Source organism: Chlorocebus sabaeus, chromosome 8 (assembly GCF_047675955.1).
Source record: "Chlorocebus sabaeus isolate Y175 chromosome 8, mChlSab1.0.hap1, whole genome shotgun sequence".
In the NCBI taxonomy this organism is placed as follows: Eukaryota; Metazoa; Chordata; class Mammalia; order Primates; family Cercopithecidae; genus Chlorocebus; species Chlorocebus sabaeus.
In genome coordinates, this window is record NC_132911.1 from 24,938,415 (window position 1) to 24,953,904 (window position 15,490).

General features: G+C 43.0%; 1 protein-coding gene across 2 annotated transcripts in view; it reads left to right on the top strand.

Annotated features, from left to right (window-relative positions):
* The window catches only part of DOCK5 (dedicator of cytokinesis 5), a 233,048-nt gene that overhangs the window by 156,959 nt on the left and 60,599 nt on the right, over positions 1 to 15,490 (top strand). For both annotated transcript variants that reach the window (XM_007961955.3, XM_007961957.3), the window contains exons 23-26: positions 4,764 to 4,875; positions 5,934 to 6,004; positions 6,597 to 6,703; positions 9,657 to 9,793. In XM_007961955.3, coding sequence (XP_007960146.2) covers positions 4,764 to 4,875; positions 5,934 to 6,004; positions 6,597 to 6,703; positions 9,657 to 9,793 — 427 coding nt within the window. The remainder of the gene's footprint in view (positions 1 to 4,763; positions 4,876 to 5,933; positions 6,005 to 6,596; positions 6,704 to 9,656; positions 9,794 to 15,490) is intronic.

Genomic DNA, 15,490 nt, shown 5'->3' on the forward strand with positions numbered 1-15,490 from the left:
CTGTGTAGTTTTTCCCTGACTCTGCACACTGGTGTTCAGCTCTGTGAGCAGTTAGCTCTTAGAATTGCCTTATTTCAGAGCTGCAAGGCTGAAGATGGAGGTGGGCTGTGTCTCTGTTGGAGAAGACTCATGAGAAGTTCAGCAAAATTCTGGGGCAGTAATGACCTCAGGACTTGGGGAAGCAGGTTCCTATGGCAAGATTGTACCTAATACAGCAGATGACTTCATGACAATATTGAGTGTGCAAATCTAGGATCATGATCTGCTGTCACTAGCAGAAGAAGCAGTCATCTCGGGGGAGATGTTTCCTGAGATGAGTGTTTGCTTGTTGACACTGTGCTTAGCTACCTGGGCAGCTAAGCACTACAGATGGGATTATTCCCTGTTTGGATTTCTAGCATAACAGTTCCATCAAAAATAGAAGAAACCACAAAAGAGCGCGTACCTTTGCAGGGAACACTCACAACCCCAGTGACTTTCCTACCCTTCAGAAATAGCTGTATTTCCCAACTGTTAAAATGTGTTTCTAAGGAAGAAATAAAAGGTTTGTAGATTTAAGCGTATGTATTTTTAAAAGAAACTTTGTTTATTGAAAAAAATAAAATTAAAAGCACACAACCTGCAAAAAGGTTACATATAGTACAGATGAAAGGTTAATAGCTTTTCTCAGTTAAAGCTTTTATAAATCAATAAAAGAATGATAAATAGCCAAAATAGAAAACGAAAATGGTAGTTTACAAAAGAAAAATTTAAATGGTCAATACATTAAAACAAATTTCATACTATCAAAAGAATTTTGATACACACACATGCACACACACACATGCACACATACCATCTTTTACCTATACATTTGAAAAAGATTAAAAATCTTTGTCCTTTGATGATATTGGGCAAAAATTGGCACTGTATTTCAATTTTGATGCTAATGGAGATATAAATTCTTCAGGATAGAAATAGACAGTATGAATAAAAACGAAAAAGAAAAATTTTAAGGAAAGGAAAAAGTGTCACATTTGTCCAGTAATACCTCATCTAGAAATGTATCTAATGGAAAAAAAAATCTATCAGGTATGACAAAAATGAACGTGGAAGTATGTACATTCAGTCATTTCAAATGTAGGGTATGTTAATGAGGAAAGAGGACCGTGATAGATTCTTTTTTTTTTTCTTTTTTTTGAGACGGAGTCTCGCTCTGTCGCCCAGGCTGGAGTGCAGTGGTATGATCTCGGCTCACTGCAACCTCCACCTCCACTTCACAGGTTCAAGCGATTCTCCTGCTGCAGCCTCCCGAGTAACTGGGACTACAGGCGCATACCACCATGCCCAGCTAATTTTTTTGAGATGGGGTTTCACATGTTAGCCAGGATGGTCTCCATCTCCTGACCTCGTGATCCTCCCACCTTGGCCTCCCAAAGTGCTGGGGTTACAGACGTGAGCCACTGCTCCTGGCCTGATAGATTCTTAAATGATAAAAACAAACGTGTAAAGCGTGAGTACAGTATGATCTTCCTTTTAAAATAATACAGATTTGAAATATGTATAGTGAAGAAGACTGGATAGATAACATGCTAAAGTGGTTTTTTTGTTGTTGTTTCTTTAGAGTTTTTTAGGGTTTTTTGTTTTTGTTTTTGAAACAAGGTCTGGCTCTGTCGCCCAGGCGAAAGTGCAGTGGCACGATCTCAGGTCACTGCACTCTGCCTCCCAGGCTCAAGCAATCCTTCCACTTCAGCCCCCCAAATAGCTGGGACCAAAGGTGTGCACCACCATGCCCAGCTAATTTTTATATTTTATGTACAGACAGGGTCTGTCTATGTCACCCAGTCTGGTCTCAAACTCCTGGGCTCAAGGGACCTGCCCATGTCCGCCTCCCAAAGTGCTGGAATTACAGGCGTGAGCCACCATGCCCCGTCTGAAATGTCAATAGTACAAAAACTTCGGGTGACAGGCTTGTAATTTTTTTTTCATTCTTTATATTTTTATTCTTTTAGCATTTTAGTTATATTTATTATTATATTTTTATTTGCTATTTTTATATTCTTTTTGATTTTTAAATGAATATATACTTTTCTAATTGTTTTCAAAAAGTGTTTAATGACTTTAAAACCCATCTGGCTGAATGACCATTCCTCCTTCGCAGGTGGAAGTGAGCAGTATTTTCCCCACACATAATTTATGCACAGTCTCTGTATTTGCTTTCTTCTCAGAAGGTCTTCTTTTGGCAGGGCGTGGTGGCTCATGCCTGTAATCCTAGCACTTTGGGAGGCTGAGGTGGGTGGATCACAAGGTCAGGAGTTCGAAACAGCCTGGCCAATATGGTGAAACCCCGTCTCTACTAAAAATACAAAAATTAGCCAGGCGTGGTGGTGGGCACCTGTAGTCTCAGCTACTCGGGAGGCTGAGGCGGAGAATCGCTTGAACCCAGGAGGCGGAGGTTGTAGTGAGCCGAGATTGCACCATTGCACTCCAGCCTGCATTGCACTCCAGCCTGGGTGACACAGCAAGACTCCATCTCAAAAAAAAAAAAAAAAAAAAAAAAAAAAAAGAAGGTCTTTTAAAGTTGGTTCATTTTATTTTCCAGTTATGGTACATTTCCATATATTGGGAATGGTTGGGGCATGGAGCATTCTACCAAGGGAACATCCTCTTACCCAAAAGTCTGTTTGTGTAGTAAACTCTGATATCCAAAAATCAGTATCACCTTTAAACTACAGAAAGAAAACCTGAATGTGAAATTAAAATGTATTTTCTTATGGATGGTTCACTAGTTCATTTCCTCCTCATTTGTCGAAGCACATCAGAGTCCTCATTCTAGACACCAGATAGGTCAGTAAAGGATGGTGAGTGTGGAAAATGAAAGGTTAGGGCGACAGAGGACCCATGAAATTGACTAGGAGAGTTGCTTCATTGCACCTCATCTGTGATGGCCTGCGTGTGGTTACTTTTCCCTTATATGTTATTAAAGAAGAACCTGAGCTGGGGAAGAGACTGGCAATGTGCGTCCTCTGGTTGCTTAGATTTAATGATCACTTCAGTGCACTGGCCATGTCTAGAGGCTGCAGTGAAATGTCACCTGGTCCCTGGTCCCCCTGTTGCCTTCATCAGAGTTTAAATCTCTCTTATGAGCTCATTACCTGGCTGGAGTTCACCTCAATCAGCAAAACACCAAGAAGAAATTGTAAATTGCCCCAAATAGGATGTTGAGAAGCTTGATCTTAATCCCTCAGCTCCCTATCATTAGTACTTAAAAAAAAAAAAATTAAGTCACCTACATAGAGTGCCAAGTGTTCTGCATTGGTGACCAGGCTCCCACTGTGATGGTGTGTGTGGGTTCCATGGAGTTCAGGGAGGCAAGGAGTAAAGAAATCACCCTGTAAATGAGGGCGGTGTTGGAGTGGTGGATCCAACAGGGAAGGCTGCCTGAGCTGAACTGAGTGGAGGAGGAGGTGGTATAATGTGAGCTGAGACTGAAAGATGAAGAAGCAGCCTCCAGAGATGTCAGGAAAGGGTTAGTGGAAGCAGGACGTGCCCCAGGCAGGGACCTATGGGGCACCAAGTGTGGATGCATGAGGAGTAACGAGAATCCAGTGTCAGGAGAGAGAGCGGGAGTGGCCAGCAAATAATAAATGATGCGGGGCCTTGTAGGCCATAGTGAGGAGCTTGGATTTTATTCTAGGTGTAGTGGGAAGCCACTGGGGGAATGACTAGGGAAGTAATAAAATCTGGCTTATATTTTAAATGATCATCTCATCTCCCACATGGAAAATGGATTATCGAAGGCTAAAGGTAGAAGCCAGTGACCACTTTGAGAGGCCATTGTGGTTCAAGTGTGAGATACTCCAGCCCCATCTCAGAGGCAGAGGGAGAGAATGGACTGATTCGAGCTCGTAGGATTTCCTGTTGGGTTTGATGGGGCAATGAGAGAAAGGGAAGAAGCATAGATAACATCTAGGTTTGGGATGGATCTAGGTTCGAGGCAGTGCTGTTTGCTGACATTTGGAATACTTAGAGTTGAGCAGGGAAATCAAGTGAGTTCTGTTGTAGGCGTGTTAATTTTTAGATACTTTGGGGACTAAATTGCAAATAAAGTTCTTTTCTAGTTCTGTAAAATGGATGAATTGAGAATTACCATTAACCCTCTGATTAACTATCTCAGTGAAGGTCATATTCTTTGGGTACTATGGGTATAGGTGAATGGAGGAGACGAATATAAACATATGTGTGTGTGTTTGAGTGTGCGCATGAAATTCTGAATTCAAGCCATACTATTCTTGACCAGTTAGTGGTGAAATTGCCACCTATTATATGTGCATATGCACTTTCATTTGGGACCTTTGTGTTTCTTGGAAAGTGCCCAAATATCTCTTGATTTCTACTTAAGAGAAAGAACCCACTTTTGAGTTGATGGACAGATCTTTTGAAGACAAGTATAGTACTTCAAAGAAGGCAAGCACGTATCAGTGAAGACTAAGGGGTCTTGTCCTGGAAGGCCCTTGTGATAGAGCAGGCCAGTGTCAGCATGGGCAGTTCAGTGGCTAGACTGGAACAAATGGTTTTGTAGGCTGGGCTGGGGATCAGAGCCTTTCTGGGTTGAGCAGCTTCTCTAACCCATTGCCCGAAACTTCAGATGACTGGGGCTTGATTAGGTGAGTCAGAATGATTAGGGGGATACAGTGAAGGAGAAGTCGGGGAGGCAACAAATCTATTTTAAAATTTCTTTTAACAATGGAAAGTCCAACTGCTTTTCTCTTTTTCCTGTTAAGATTTTATGGCCAGAGCAAAGATGGAGATGAGTTTAATGATTCAATCCGCCAGTTATTTCTTGCTTTCAATATGCTAATGGACAGGCCTCTGGAGGAAGCCGTCAAGATCAAGGTCAGCCTGGTGTCATCATGGGTAACTCTTCTTAGGCTGTGGTGATGATGTTTTGGGACCACTTCGAATTGGCCATATCATGGGGGGGAAACAGAATGAATCATGGTTCCTGGATAGCTTATGAATTTTAGTATGATTTACAGAAAATAAAGGGAAAAAAACAAGCCCATTTTAACTTCTACAGATGCTCGTATTTTCAAATGTCAGTTTGCCAAGGACATGCTACCCAATTAGACATCCCTTGAAAGGCCATTGTGAACCCTGTTTGACCCCATGATTTCAGCAAACTGATCCCAATGCTACTATAGGTGACAATTTTTTAAATTTTTTGTCCCTCATTTTACCCGGAAGTGTAAAGTCACCGTCTTTGTTATCGTAATTTAAAAAATACATGAAATACATAATCCCTGAAGACTCAAATGTGAACTTTACTATTAATATTTATTTTTTGCTCTTTATGGCCATGTTGTGAGAGAGACTTCAAGAATTTAACCACCTCCTGGCCAGGCGTGGTTGCTCACGCCTGTAATCCCAGTACTTTGGGTGGCCAAGGCGGGCGGATCACAAGGTCAGGAGATCGAGATCATCCTGGCTAACACAGCTCTACTAAAAATACAAAAAAATTAGCTGGGCGTGGTGGCAGGTATCTGTATTCCCAGCTACTCGGGAGGCTGAGGCAGAAGAATGGCGTGAACCGGGGAGGCAGAGCTTGCAGTGAGCCGAGATGGCGCCACTGTACTCCAGCCTGGGGGACAGAGTGAGACTCCGTCTCAAAAACAAAAAAAGAATTTAACCACCTCCTTAGGCAGAGAAATGAACTCCAAGTGGACAGAGCCTGCTGGCAGTAGAAACCAGAAAGCTGTATCCCCTTGCATCTTCAGGCAAAGCATTTTAGGAGATCGTGTAGAGCAATGCCAGCTTTCCTTTTTATTGTAAGGGCATCTGTATCCAGTTCCCTATTTAAGTTCCAAACACAGCCTTTTCTTCCTGGGATGAAGCAGTAAATGCTGTATTTGTCTGCCTGGCAACTGAATTTGCCTTCGGTGTTTTTCTTACAGGGGGCAGCTTTGAAGTACCTTCCTAGCATAATTAATGACGTCAAACTTGTATTTGATCCTGTTGAGCTCAGGTAAATAGCCAAACAAAATTTTGTTCCTTAACTCTAACAGAGAAACAGCTCCCCTGCTTGGCTGGAGCCTGGGCTGCTACACCTGGCTTTTATTTTTCTAAGAAGTATTAACTGAATACCTTTTGGTGCTCGGTTCTGTGGAAGATGCAAAAGAACTACCAAAACCTGCCCTGAGAGAGGTTTGCACTTTCTCTGGGAAAACAAGACATGCAGACATGAAATTGACTACAAAAGATAGTGTGTAATGACATGCTTCCAGCCCTACCCCTAAGTATCGCAGCAGTGCAGTCAGACTAAAGTCAACATGAGAGTGGAGTTAGCCAAGAAAGCCATTTTCACAAAGGCGGGACTGGAAAACGATGATGGACATGGGTGTTCTTTGGCAATGTAAATACTCAGCTCTAAGGCAGAGCCCTCCAGTAAGTGAGGATAAAGTCTCCCTTGCTGCCATGTCATAAACTCTCAGGTCATTTTGTAGTTTTCCATGTAAATCTCTCCATGCCCAAATCTCAGAGTGGAGAAGAAAAGTTTATAATGATGCCTTCAGCTTGGCAGGACGCAGACACTGCTAACCCTGTGGTTTCTCTTCCAGTGTGCTCTTCTGCAAATTCATTCAAAGCATTCCTGACAACCAGCTGGTTCGGCAGAAACTTAACTGCATGACCAAGATAGTAGAGAGTGCTCTTTTTCGACAGTCAGGTAAGTCTCTTTCGAAAATTGCTGCGTGAGGTCGCAGTGAGCCGAGATCATACCATTGCACTCCAGCCTGGGTGACAGAGCACGACTCCATCTCAAAGGATTAAAACAAACTGCTGTGTGCTAAAATGCCAGCCCCATTTCTGCAGCTAACACTTGAGCTTTGTTTTTTTTTCTTTTAAGATGGAGTCTTGCTCCCTTGCCCAGGCTGGAGTGCAGTGGCGCCATCTCAGCTCACTGCAACCTCCCCATCCCAGGTTCAAGTGATTCTCCTACCTCAGCCTCCTGGGATTACAGGTGCACACCACCACACCCAGCTAATTTTTTTTTTATGTATATTTTTGGTAAAGATGGGGTTTCACCATGTTGGCCAGGCTGGCCTCAAACTCCTGACCTCAAGTGATCTGCCCAACTCGGCCTCCCAGAGTGCTGGGATGATAGGTGTGAGCCACCGTGCCAGTCAGCACTTGACTTTTCTTTTTAAAAAATGTTGGCAGGGCGCGGTGGCTCAAGCCTGTAATCCCAGCACTTTGGGAGACCAAGGCGGGCGGATAACAAGGTCAGGAGATCGAGACCATCCTGGCTAACACGGTGAAACCCCATCTCTACTAAAAAATACAAAAAAAAAAAACTAGCCGGGCGAGGTGGCGGGCACCTGTAGTCCCAGCTACTCGGGAGGCTGAGGCAGGAGAATGGCATAAACCCGGGAGGCGGAGCTTGCAGTGAACTGAGATCCAGCCCATTGCATTCCAGCCTGGGCGACAAAGCGAGACTCTGTCTCAAAAAAAAAAAAAAAAAAAATGTCATTAGTATCCTTGCCAGTTGTTTGCTGGTATGTAAGGACCTCCTCGGAGAGCAGTTTTAAGGAGATTCTAAAGTAAGCTCAGTATTTCCAACAGTTCCTAAAAGAGCAAAATCATGTGTTCTTTAATCTTTAATTAGAGCAATCTGCAAGAGATTCATTAATGAGCGAATTTTGTCTTTAAAACAGGAACCTCAGGAAGTAACAAGCAAGTAGGAAAAAGATGACCCTTTTAAAAGAAATTCTTCTTTAACCTATACTTATTGCATGACCTTAAAAACCAGGGGATAGGGAAGCAGCAATGTGCTGGATCCCACAGGAGAACTGTTTGCATGCATCCCTTCTCAACCCCACGTTCAGTGATATCACATTAGTAGCTGGAAATTGACCATGGTGGAAGGATTTACACCAGGTACACCAGGGAAATTGGCAAACATGATAAAGCAAGCCTTTTCTTTTCTTTTCTTTCCTTTTTTTTTGAGATGGAGTCTTGCTCTGTTGCCCAGGCTGGAGTGCAGTGGCACAGTCTTGGGTCACTGCAACCTCTACTTCCCTGGTTCAAGCGATTCTCCTGCCTCAGCCTCCCAAGTGGCTGGGACTACAGGTGTGTGCCACCATACTCAGCTAATTTTTTTTTGTAATTTTAGTAGAGCCGGGGTTTCACCATGTTGGCCAACTGGTCTCAAACTCCTGACCTCAGGCGATCCCACCTGCCTTGGCCTCCCAAAGTGCTAGGATTTTAGGCGTGAGCCACCGCACCTGGCCAAGCCTTTTCTTTAGGGGGTAGGCTGGTGGAAGCCAGATGACTAGTATTCTGCTGGGAGAGGAGTGGGGCATGGAGGGAAAAAACTCTTACACTGATAAAATACTTTTCACTTTGTAAGTAGAGTCTAGGAAATAGCCACCAAGTATTTCTGTCCCAAAGCTGGTATTAAACAGGAGGTCCAGCACCTGAGCCTTCCCAATAAACTCAAGACTTGCTAGAGTGAGGCAGCTGCGGAGACTTCTTTTGGTCTCCGTGGTCAGGGGCTCAGAGAGGGTGACCTCATGTTATGTATGTATATTGCCTGGAGATCCGAAGACGAGCAGGACTCCTCAACGTTGGGATTGAGTGGATCATTGGTGGGAGAGCCTTCCTGGCCTTGTCCCTGGCTAGTTATGTAACTGGACAAATGAATGACCTTCTACAAGTCTCAGCTTCCAGTTCTGTGGAAGGAAGGACTTGAACTAGGTCATATCAGTAGCCTCCTTGGGCTCTGATATTTTCTGACACTATGAATTTGCACTTAGAAATTGCAAATGTTCCTAAGACACAATTGGAGGTAGAGGTAATGCCTGCCAAAAGCTAGTGAATGCTCTTAAGTAGAAAACATTTATTACCAAAGTAAATTATTACTAAACATTTTAATATGCTTTGATAACTTTTTAAGGATACAGAAAAGGTAATTGAGATAGTAAGGATAAGGTGTTTGAGCAGAAGAGCAAGCATGCACTCGATAGTTCTAATTAGAGTGTGATCACTGTTAACAGTCATTTCTGTAGCATTCAGAGTACCTGAATTCATTATAAAATGTGTTACAATAGCAAAGATCTCAGAAGACATAATATGTCATATCTTACTTTCTGAAATCCACACACCTGCACAGACCTGAGCAGAATGTCATTGAAATGTACTAGGGAAGATTAGTATTTATAGGAACTTCTTTCAGTACATTTTCTCCATTAGGTGAAAAAAATTTTGAAAAAAATATCTATAACTTGTTTGGTTTTATTTGTTTCATATGACCCCAATTTCATGTATTAGGTTGGCATTTTTAAAAGCTAGAGAAATTGTTAAATAATTTAAACATTTTGCTAAGTTCCCACCTTTACCTGTGGGAAGGGTCATTTTCTTAGTTTGTATAATCCAGTTGCAAAGGTGAAGTTCTTTTTTTTTTTTTTTTTTTTTTTTTTAATTCATTCATCTGCAAACTGAACAAGAGTGGAGTTCCACACCTAAAACCAGGTGTTCCTGGGTGAGCTGGAGGGGCTGCCTTCCTGCAGGGCTGATTGCAGAGCTTAGAGCTACTGGTACTGGAGAGCATTGCAGGAAGGAGACAGGCAGTTCAGGAGGTGGCACTGCTGTGTGTGAGCTGTGTGTGTTTTCCTTCTCAGAGTGCAGAGAAGTGCTGCTGCCGCTGCTGACGGACCAGCTCAGTGGCCAGTTAGATGACAACTCCAGCAAGCCTGACCACGAGGCAAGCTCGCAGCTTCTGAGCAACATCCTGGAGGTGCTGGACAGGAAGGATGTGGTGAGTTGAGTCATCACTGATGCTGCACGGAGCTCACACTGGCCCCTTTGCACCAGACAGGAGTGACTCCACGGCCTTCCTATTCTCAGGTAGTTTCCAACTCAGGTATTAGGGCAGGCTGTGCCCATTTTAGAGATAATTAGGGAGGCCAGAGCCTCCAGTGCAAAGTCAGATTACTGCTGGGGCCTTCCGCAGGCTGATTTTCCTGGCTCGCCCAGTGTGCCCACTATTGAGATCCCTGTGACTATTCTTAAGAATCAAAGACCTGGCTGGGCATAGTGGCTCAGGCCTGTAATCCCAGCACTTTGGGAGGCCAAGTCAGGAGGATCATTTGAGCCCAGGAGTTTAAGACCAACCAGCCTGGGCAACTTAGTAAGACTTTGTCTCTCTAAAAAAATAATAATAATAATAATAATTAATTAATAAAGAATCAAAGGCCTTTCTGTTTTTATGTGGAAACCTCTTCCTTCTTATCCTCTGATGCCTAACAACCTGTTATTTCTGAGCTGCTGAGAAGTTCTCATTTCCATATCCTCTTGGACATTGATGCTTTCTCTGGAGCCTAGTGGAAATGATGTTTTCTCATCTTGCGTTTTCTCTGTGATCTGGCCCCCATCCCTCTTGAAAACATAGGGCTAAGGCCAGGCTCAGTGGCTCATGCCTGTAATCCCAGCACTTTGGGAGGCCAGGGTGGGCGGATCACAGGTCAGGAGATCGAAACCAACCTGGCTAACACGGTGAAACCCCATCTCTACTAAAAATACCAAAATTAGCTGGGCATGGTAACCCGCGCCTGTAATCCCAGCCACTTGGGAGGCCAAGGCAGGAGAATCCCTTGAACCTGGGAGGCAGAGGTTGCAGTGAGCCAAGATTGTGCAACTGCACTCCAGCCTGGGCAACAGAGTGAGACTCCATCTCAAAACAAAACAAAACAAAACAAAACAAAAACCCACAGGGCTGAACCTGTCTGGATTCACCTATGTCTTAGAAATAGTACAGCCCATAGGCCTAGCAGAGCCCCCACACAGGAAGCTGGAGAACTTTGCAGAATGTGTTCACTCGAACAGTTGAGGGCTGAGAAAAAAAAAGGTATCTTGCCGCAAATTATACTCACCATGTCTGTGGTGGTTTCGTGGCACAGGTGTTCCCACAGAACAGGAAAACCACTCTTTGTCTTCACCTAAACTCTTTATCTTTCCAGTATCTTGGGATTCTGTTCTACCAAAGGATAAGAATACTACACCTTTTCCCATAGCCAAACTGTTAGTTCACCTGTCAGTGTCCACCACCGTTTGAACACAGCCCACCTTTTCTCGTGCTCATGGTTTGCACTGGGAAGTCTACATTTCTGTGAATGCATGCTGCAGCCTCAGAAGTATGTGAGGGTACCATTGCCATCTCTAGCTACTCCCCCAGTCTCTGTCCCTCCACTTCCCTAAGCCCCTGTAGCCCACTTACTCTTTGCACTGCTTACTTGATATGTATTCATTATAGATCATTCCCCCATTTTAAATTAAGTATGTTTATAGAAACCACATTATGAAATGGAATACGTTTTCCCAAAGCAATTGGAGATTTTGTTCCTAACCAAGGACTTTGCACCAAATACATAAATGTGACCAATCATGTCATAAACACAATACTTTTAAAAAAGTAACTCTTATAACTCAGTAATTCCTTAAAATAATACAGTAAAGCTCCACGCCCTATGAATTTGGCAACAATGTGTCTGGCACATTGGTTTAGCCAGGGATCCAGTGTTCTAGAAATCATATGTTTATGATCCACAGTTAATGTGAAACACAAGAATCGGAGCACTGGATTCTAGTCCCAGTATTACCACTCTGTAGCTATTTGTCCTTAGGCAAATATCTCAGTGCCTCAGTTTCCTAGTCTAGTCCGTCGTATGTAAGAATTGTTCTAGATGACCTCTTAGGTCTCTTCCACTTCTGACCCTATTTTTTAATATATAACATCTCTACCAACCTTCTCACTACCCAGAAAGACTCTTTGGAAATGACTTGAATGTATTTAAATCCTGGGCAAGGATGTTTAAATTAGCTTTTTATTTTGGTCTTCACAATATTATGTTCCCTGTAATGAGCAGAGACAGTCAAAATTATCGATCTTGGAGCTCTGGTAAAGTAGTAAGTTCAATCATTTTTGTCCATCATGGTGGTACTTTTTTTTTCTCCATATACATTTTGAAATATGTGCACTAGCTCAATATCTCTTCCCTTGTCCTCTCATCTTCTTAGTTAATTTAAAGCTCTAATTACTGACATTTGTTCTTCCTGCCTTTTGTTTTATTTTGTTAAACATTGCAGGATTCCCTCCTCTCCCTACAGCTCTGTTTTGGAATCGTCCTCTTTCTTTCAGGTCCAGCTGCAGTCAGCGCCTCTGTGAAGTTGTCTCTGGTGTGGTCCTGCCAAATTCTACTCATTGTTTCCATGCTCCCCTTGAGTTTCTTTTGAGGATTTTATCACTTTGTACACTGAGTTATGAATGCAGCTCACAAATCCTTGGGAAGCTGCTCTTATGCTCCAGGCACTGAGATTGGCTAGGACTGTGGCAGTGAACTAGAGAAGCAAGCACCCTTCCCCCAGGAGTCCACCTTCTAGGGGATCCTTGTGTTATACTTATTTAAATGTACGTCCTGGCTGGGTGCAGTGGCTCATGCCTGTAATCGCAGCACTTTGGGAGGCCGAGACGGGTGGATCACGAGATCAGGAGTTCGAGACCAGCCTGACCAACATGGTAAAACCCCATCTCTACTAAAAATACAAAAATTAGCTGGGCTTGGTGGTGCACACCTGTAACCCCAGCTACTCAGGAGGCTGAGGCAGAAGATTCGCTTGAACCCAGGAGACAGAGGTTGCAGTGAGCCAAGATCGCGCCACTGCCCTCCAGCCTGGGCAACAGAGTGAGACTCCATCTCAAAAAAAAAAAAAAAAATTTTGTGTGCCACTCACCCCCACCTCCACAATAGAAATCTCTAAAGGCTCAGAGTAGCCTTATTCATTTCATACCTCCCCACAGGGCACAGCATGTGACCTGCACAACTATTTAGGGCCACACTAAGGAAATGCTATGTAAATGGAGTGAAAGCAGCATTTTCTGGAGAGGCTGATTTTATGAATCACTTTCATTCAGGGAAATGGGAAACAAGTAAGTGACTAATAAAAAGTGAAGGAGGGAGAGAAGAAGGAAGGGACAGAGGGAAGCAGAGAGGGAGGGTGGACCTGAAATACTTGATACTGTAATGAAAATACATATAGCCATACCATAATTAAGAAATCAAAAAACAATAGATGTTGGCATGGGTGTGGTGAAAAGGGAACGCTGTTACACTGCTGTAACAGTTGTAAATTAGTACAACTACTATGAAAAACAGTATAGAGATGCCTTAAAGAACTAAGAGTAGAACTACTATTCAATCCAGCAATCCCACTCCTGGGCATCTACCCAAAGGAAAGTAAGTCATTATATGAAAAAGACACATGCATGTGCCTGTTTATAGCAGCACAATTTGCAATAGCAAAGATATGAAACCCACCTAAGTGCCCATTGACCAATGAGTGGATAAAGTGTGGTATATATGCATCATGGAATACTACTCACTCACAAAAAAGGAACAAAATAACGTCTTTTGCAATAACTTAGGTGGAGATGGAGGCCATTATTCTAAGTGAAGTAACTCAACAATGGAAAATCAAATATTACATGTTCTCACTTACAAGTGGGAGCTAAGCTATGAGACTGCAAAGGCTTAAGAGTGATACAATGCGGCCGGGCGCGGTGGCTCACACCTGTAATCCCAGCACTTTGGGAGGCCGAGGCGGGCGGATCACGAGGTCAGGAGATCGAGACCATCCTGACTAACACGGTGAAACCCCGTCTCTACTAAAAATACAAAAAATTAGCCAGGCGTGGTGGTGGGCACCTGTAGTCCCAGCTACTCACGAGGCTGAGGCAGGAGAATGGCATGAACCCAGGTGGCGGAGCTTGCAGTGAGCTGAGATTGCGCCACTGCACTCCAGCCTGGGCGACAGAGCGAGACTCCATCTCAAAAAAAAAAAAAAAAAAAGAATGATACAATGGACTTGGTGAACTTTCTGGGGAAAAGCTAGGAGGTGAGTGAGGGATAAAAGACTACGCATTGGGTACAGTGTACACTGCTTGGGTGATGGGTGCACGAAAATCTCAGAATCACCAATAAAGAACTCATCCATGTAACCAGAAACCACTTGTACCCCAAAGACTATTGATATTAAAAAAATTCCTGTAGCCATCCTGATCTGGCTTCTATGTGAAATCTAACAAAGTTAGACTCGTAGAAGCAGAAAGTAGAACATTCTTTACCAGGGGCTGCAGGGCATTGGGGGCAGGATGGGGAGATGTTGGTCAAAGGGTAGAAAGTGTCAGTCATAGGATGAGCAAGTTCTGGGAATCTAATGTATGGCAGGGGTGGCAATGGATGTGTTAATTTGACCATGGAAACCATTACATGATTACGTGTATCAAATCTTGATGTTGTACATGCTGGATAAGTACTATCTTTGCCAGTTAAATTTGTAAAAATTAATAAAAATGTTAAGAAGCTATATATATATATATATAAATGATTTAGTTATTTGAAGCATTAAGCAGGAGTTTCAAAATATCTATCATAAAGCAAGGACAGATAGAGCCTATGAAAAGTCAAGTTGCATATGGGTAAGTCGGAGCCAAATGAGTGTAATATCTAGCTACAAAAAAAGGGAAAGAAGGTAAAAGAAGGAATACACATTTATTCAGCACACTTGATGACTACATCAGCCCTACTAATTCCTATAAGAAAACTGTTACTATCTCCCTTTTGCAGCTATGAAAACTGCAAGCTCAGCGAAGTTGAATAATTGCTCAAAGTCACACATGACAGAGTCAGAATACAAAATCATCCTTGCATTAGTCTGCTCAGTCAGCCTTCCATAACAAAATACCACAGACTGCGTGGCTTAAACAACAGACATTTATTTTCTCACAGTTCTGGATACTGAGTATCTGAGATCAGGGTGCCAGCATGGTTCAGTTTTGGTGAGGTCTTTCTTCCCGGCTTGCAGACAGCTGCCTTCTTGCTGTGTGCTTACATGGTGGAGAGAGAGATCGATATCTGTGATATCTCATTTACTAAAAGCATGTTCATCCCATCAGTCCAGGGCCCCACCCTCATCTAACCTTCATTACAACTCAAGAGCCCCATCTCCTGATACCATCACGATGGGGATTAGGGCTTCACATATGAGTTTGGAGGAGACACAAACATTTACTCCATCACAATTCCCTTGAGTTGAATTTCTTATTTTTTTTTCCTACAACACAGAAGGTGGTAAGAGCTTTGTATTTTTGCCTTTAATGTCCCACATATGTGTCTAATTGACCTGGGCAATTCTAATCTGCTCAACCTCAGAACAGAATACATCATGCTAATGGGGGTCCCCCAAAACTATTTGTTGAGTCAGTGGCCACAGTGAGCTCTCAGTGAACCTGAGCGATCTGAGTTAGTAGGAAGGCACTCGTCCCTGCACACCCACATTCATCTTTTAAATGTTACGACTGATCATTTTCAATTATTTTCTTCATAAAGTTTTGTACTATTCTGAGACCATTTTCCACTTTTGGACAAGAGATTGCTTTGTAGGGAAGAGCCAGAAAGAG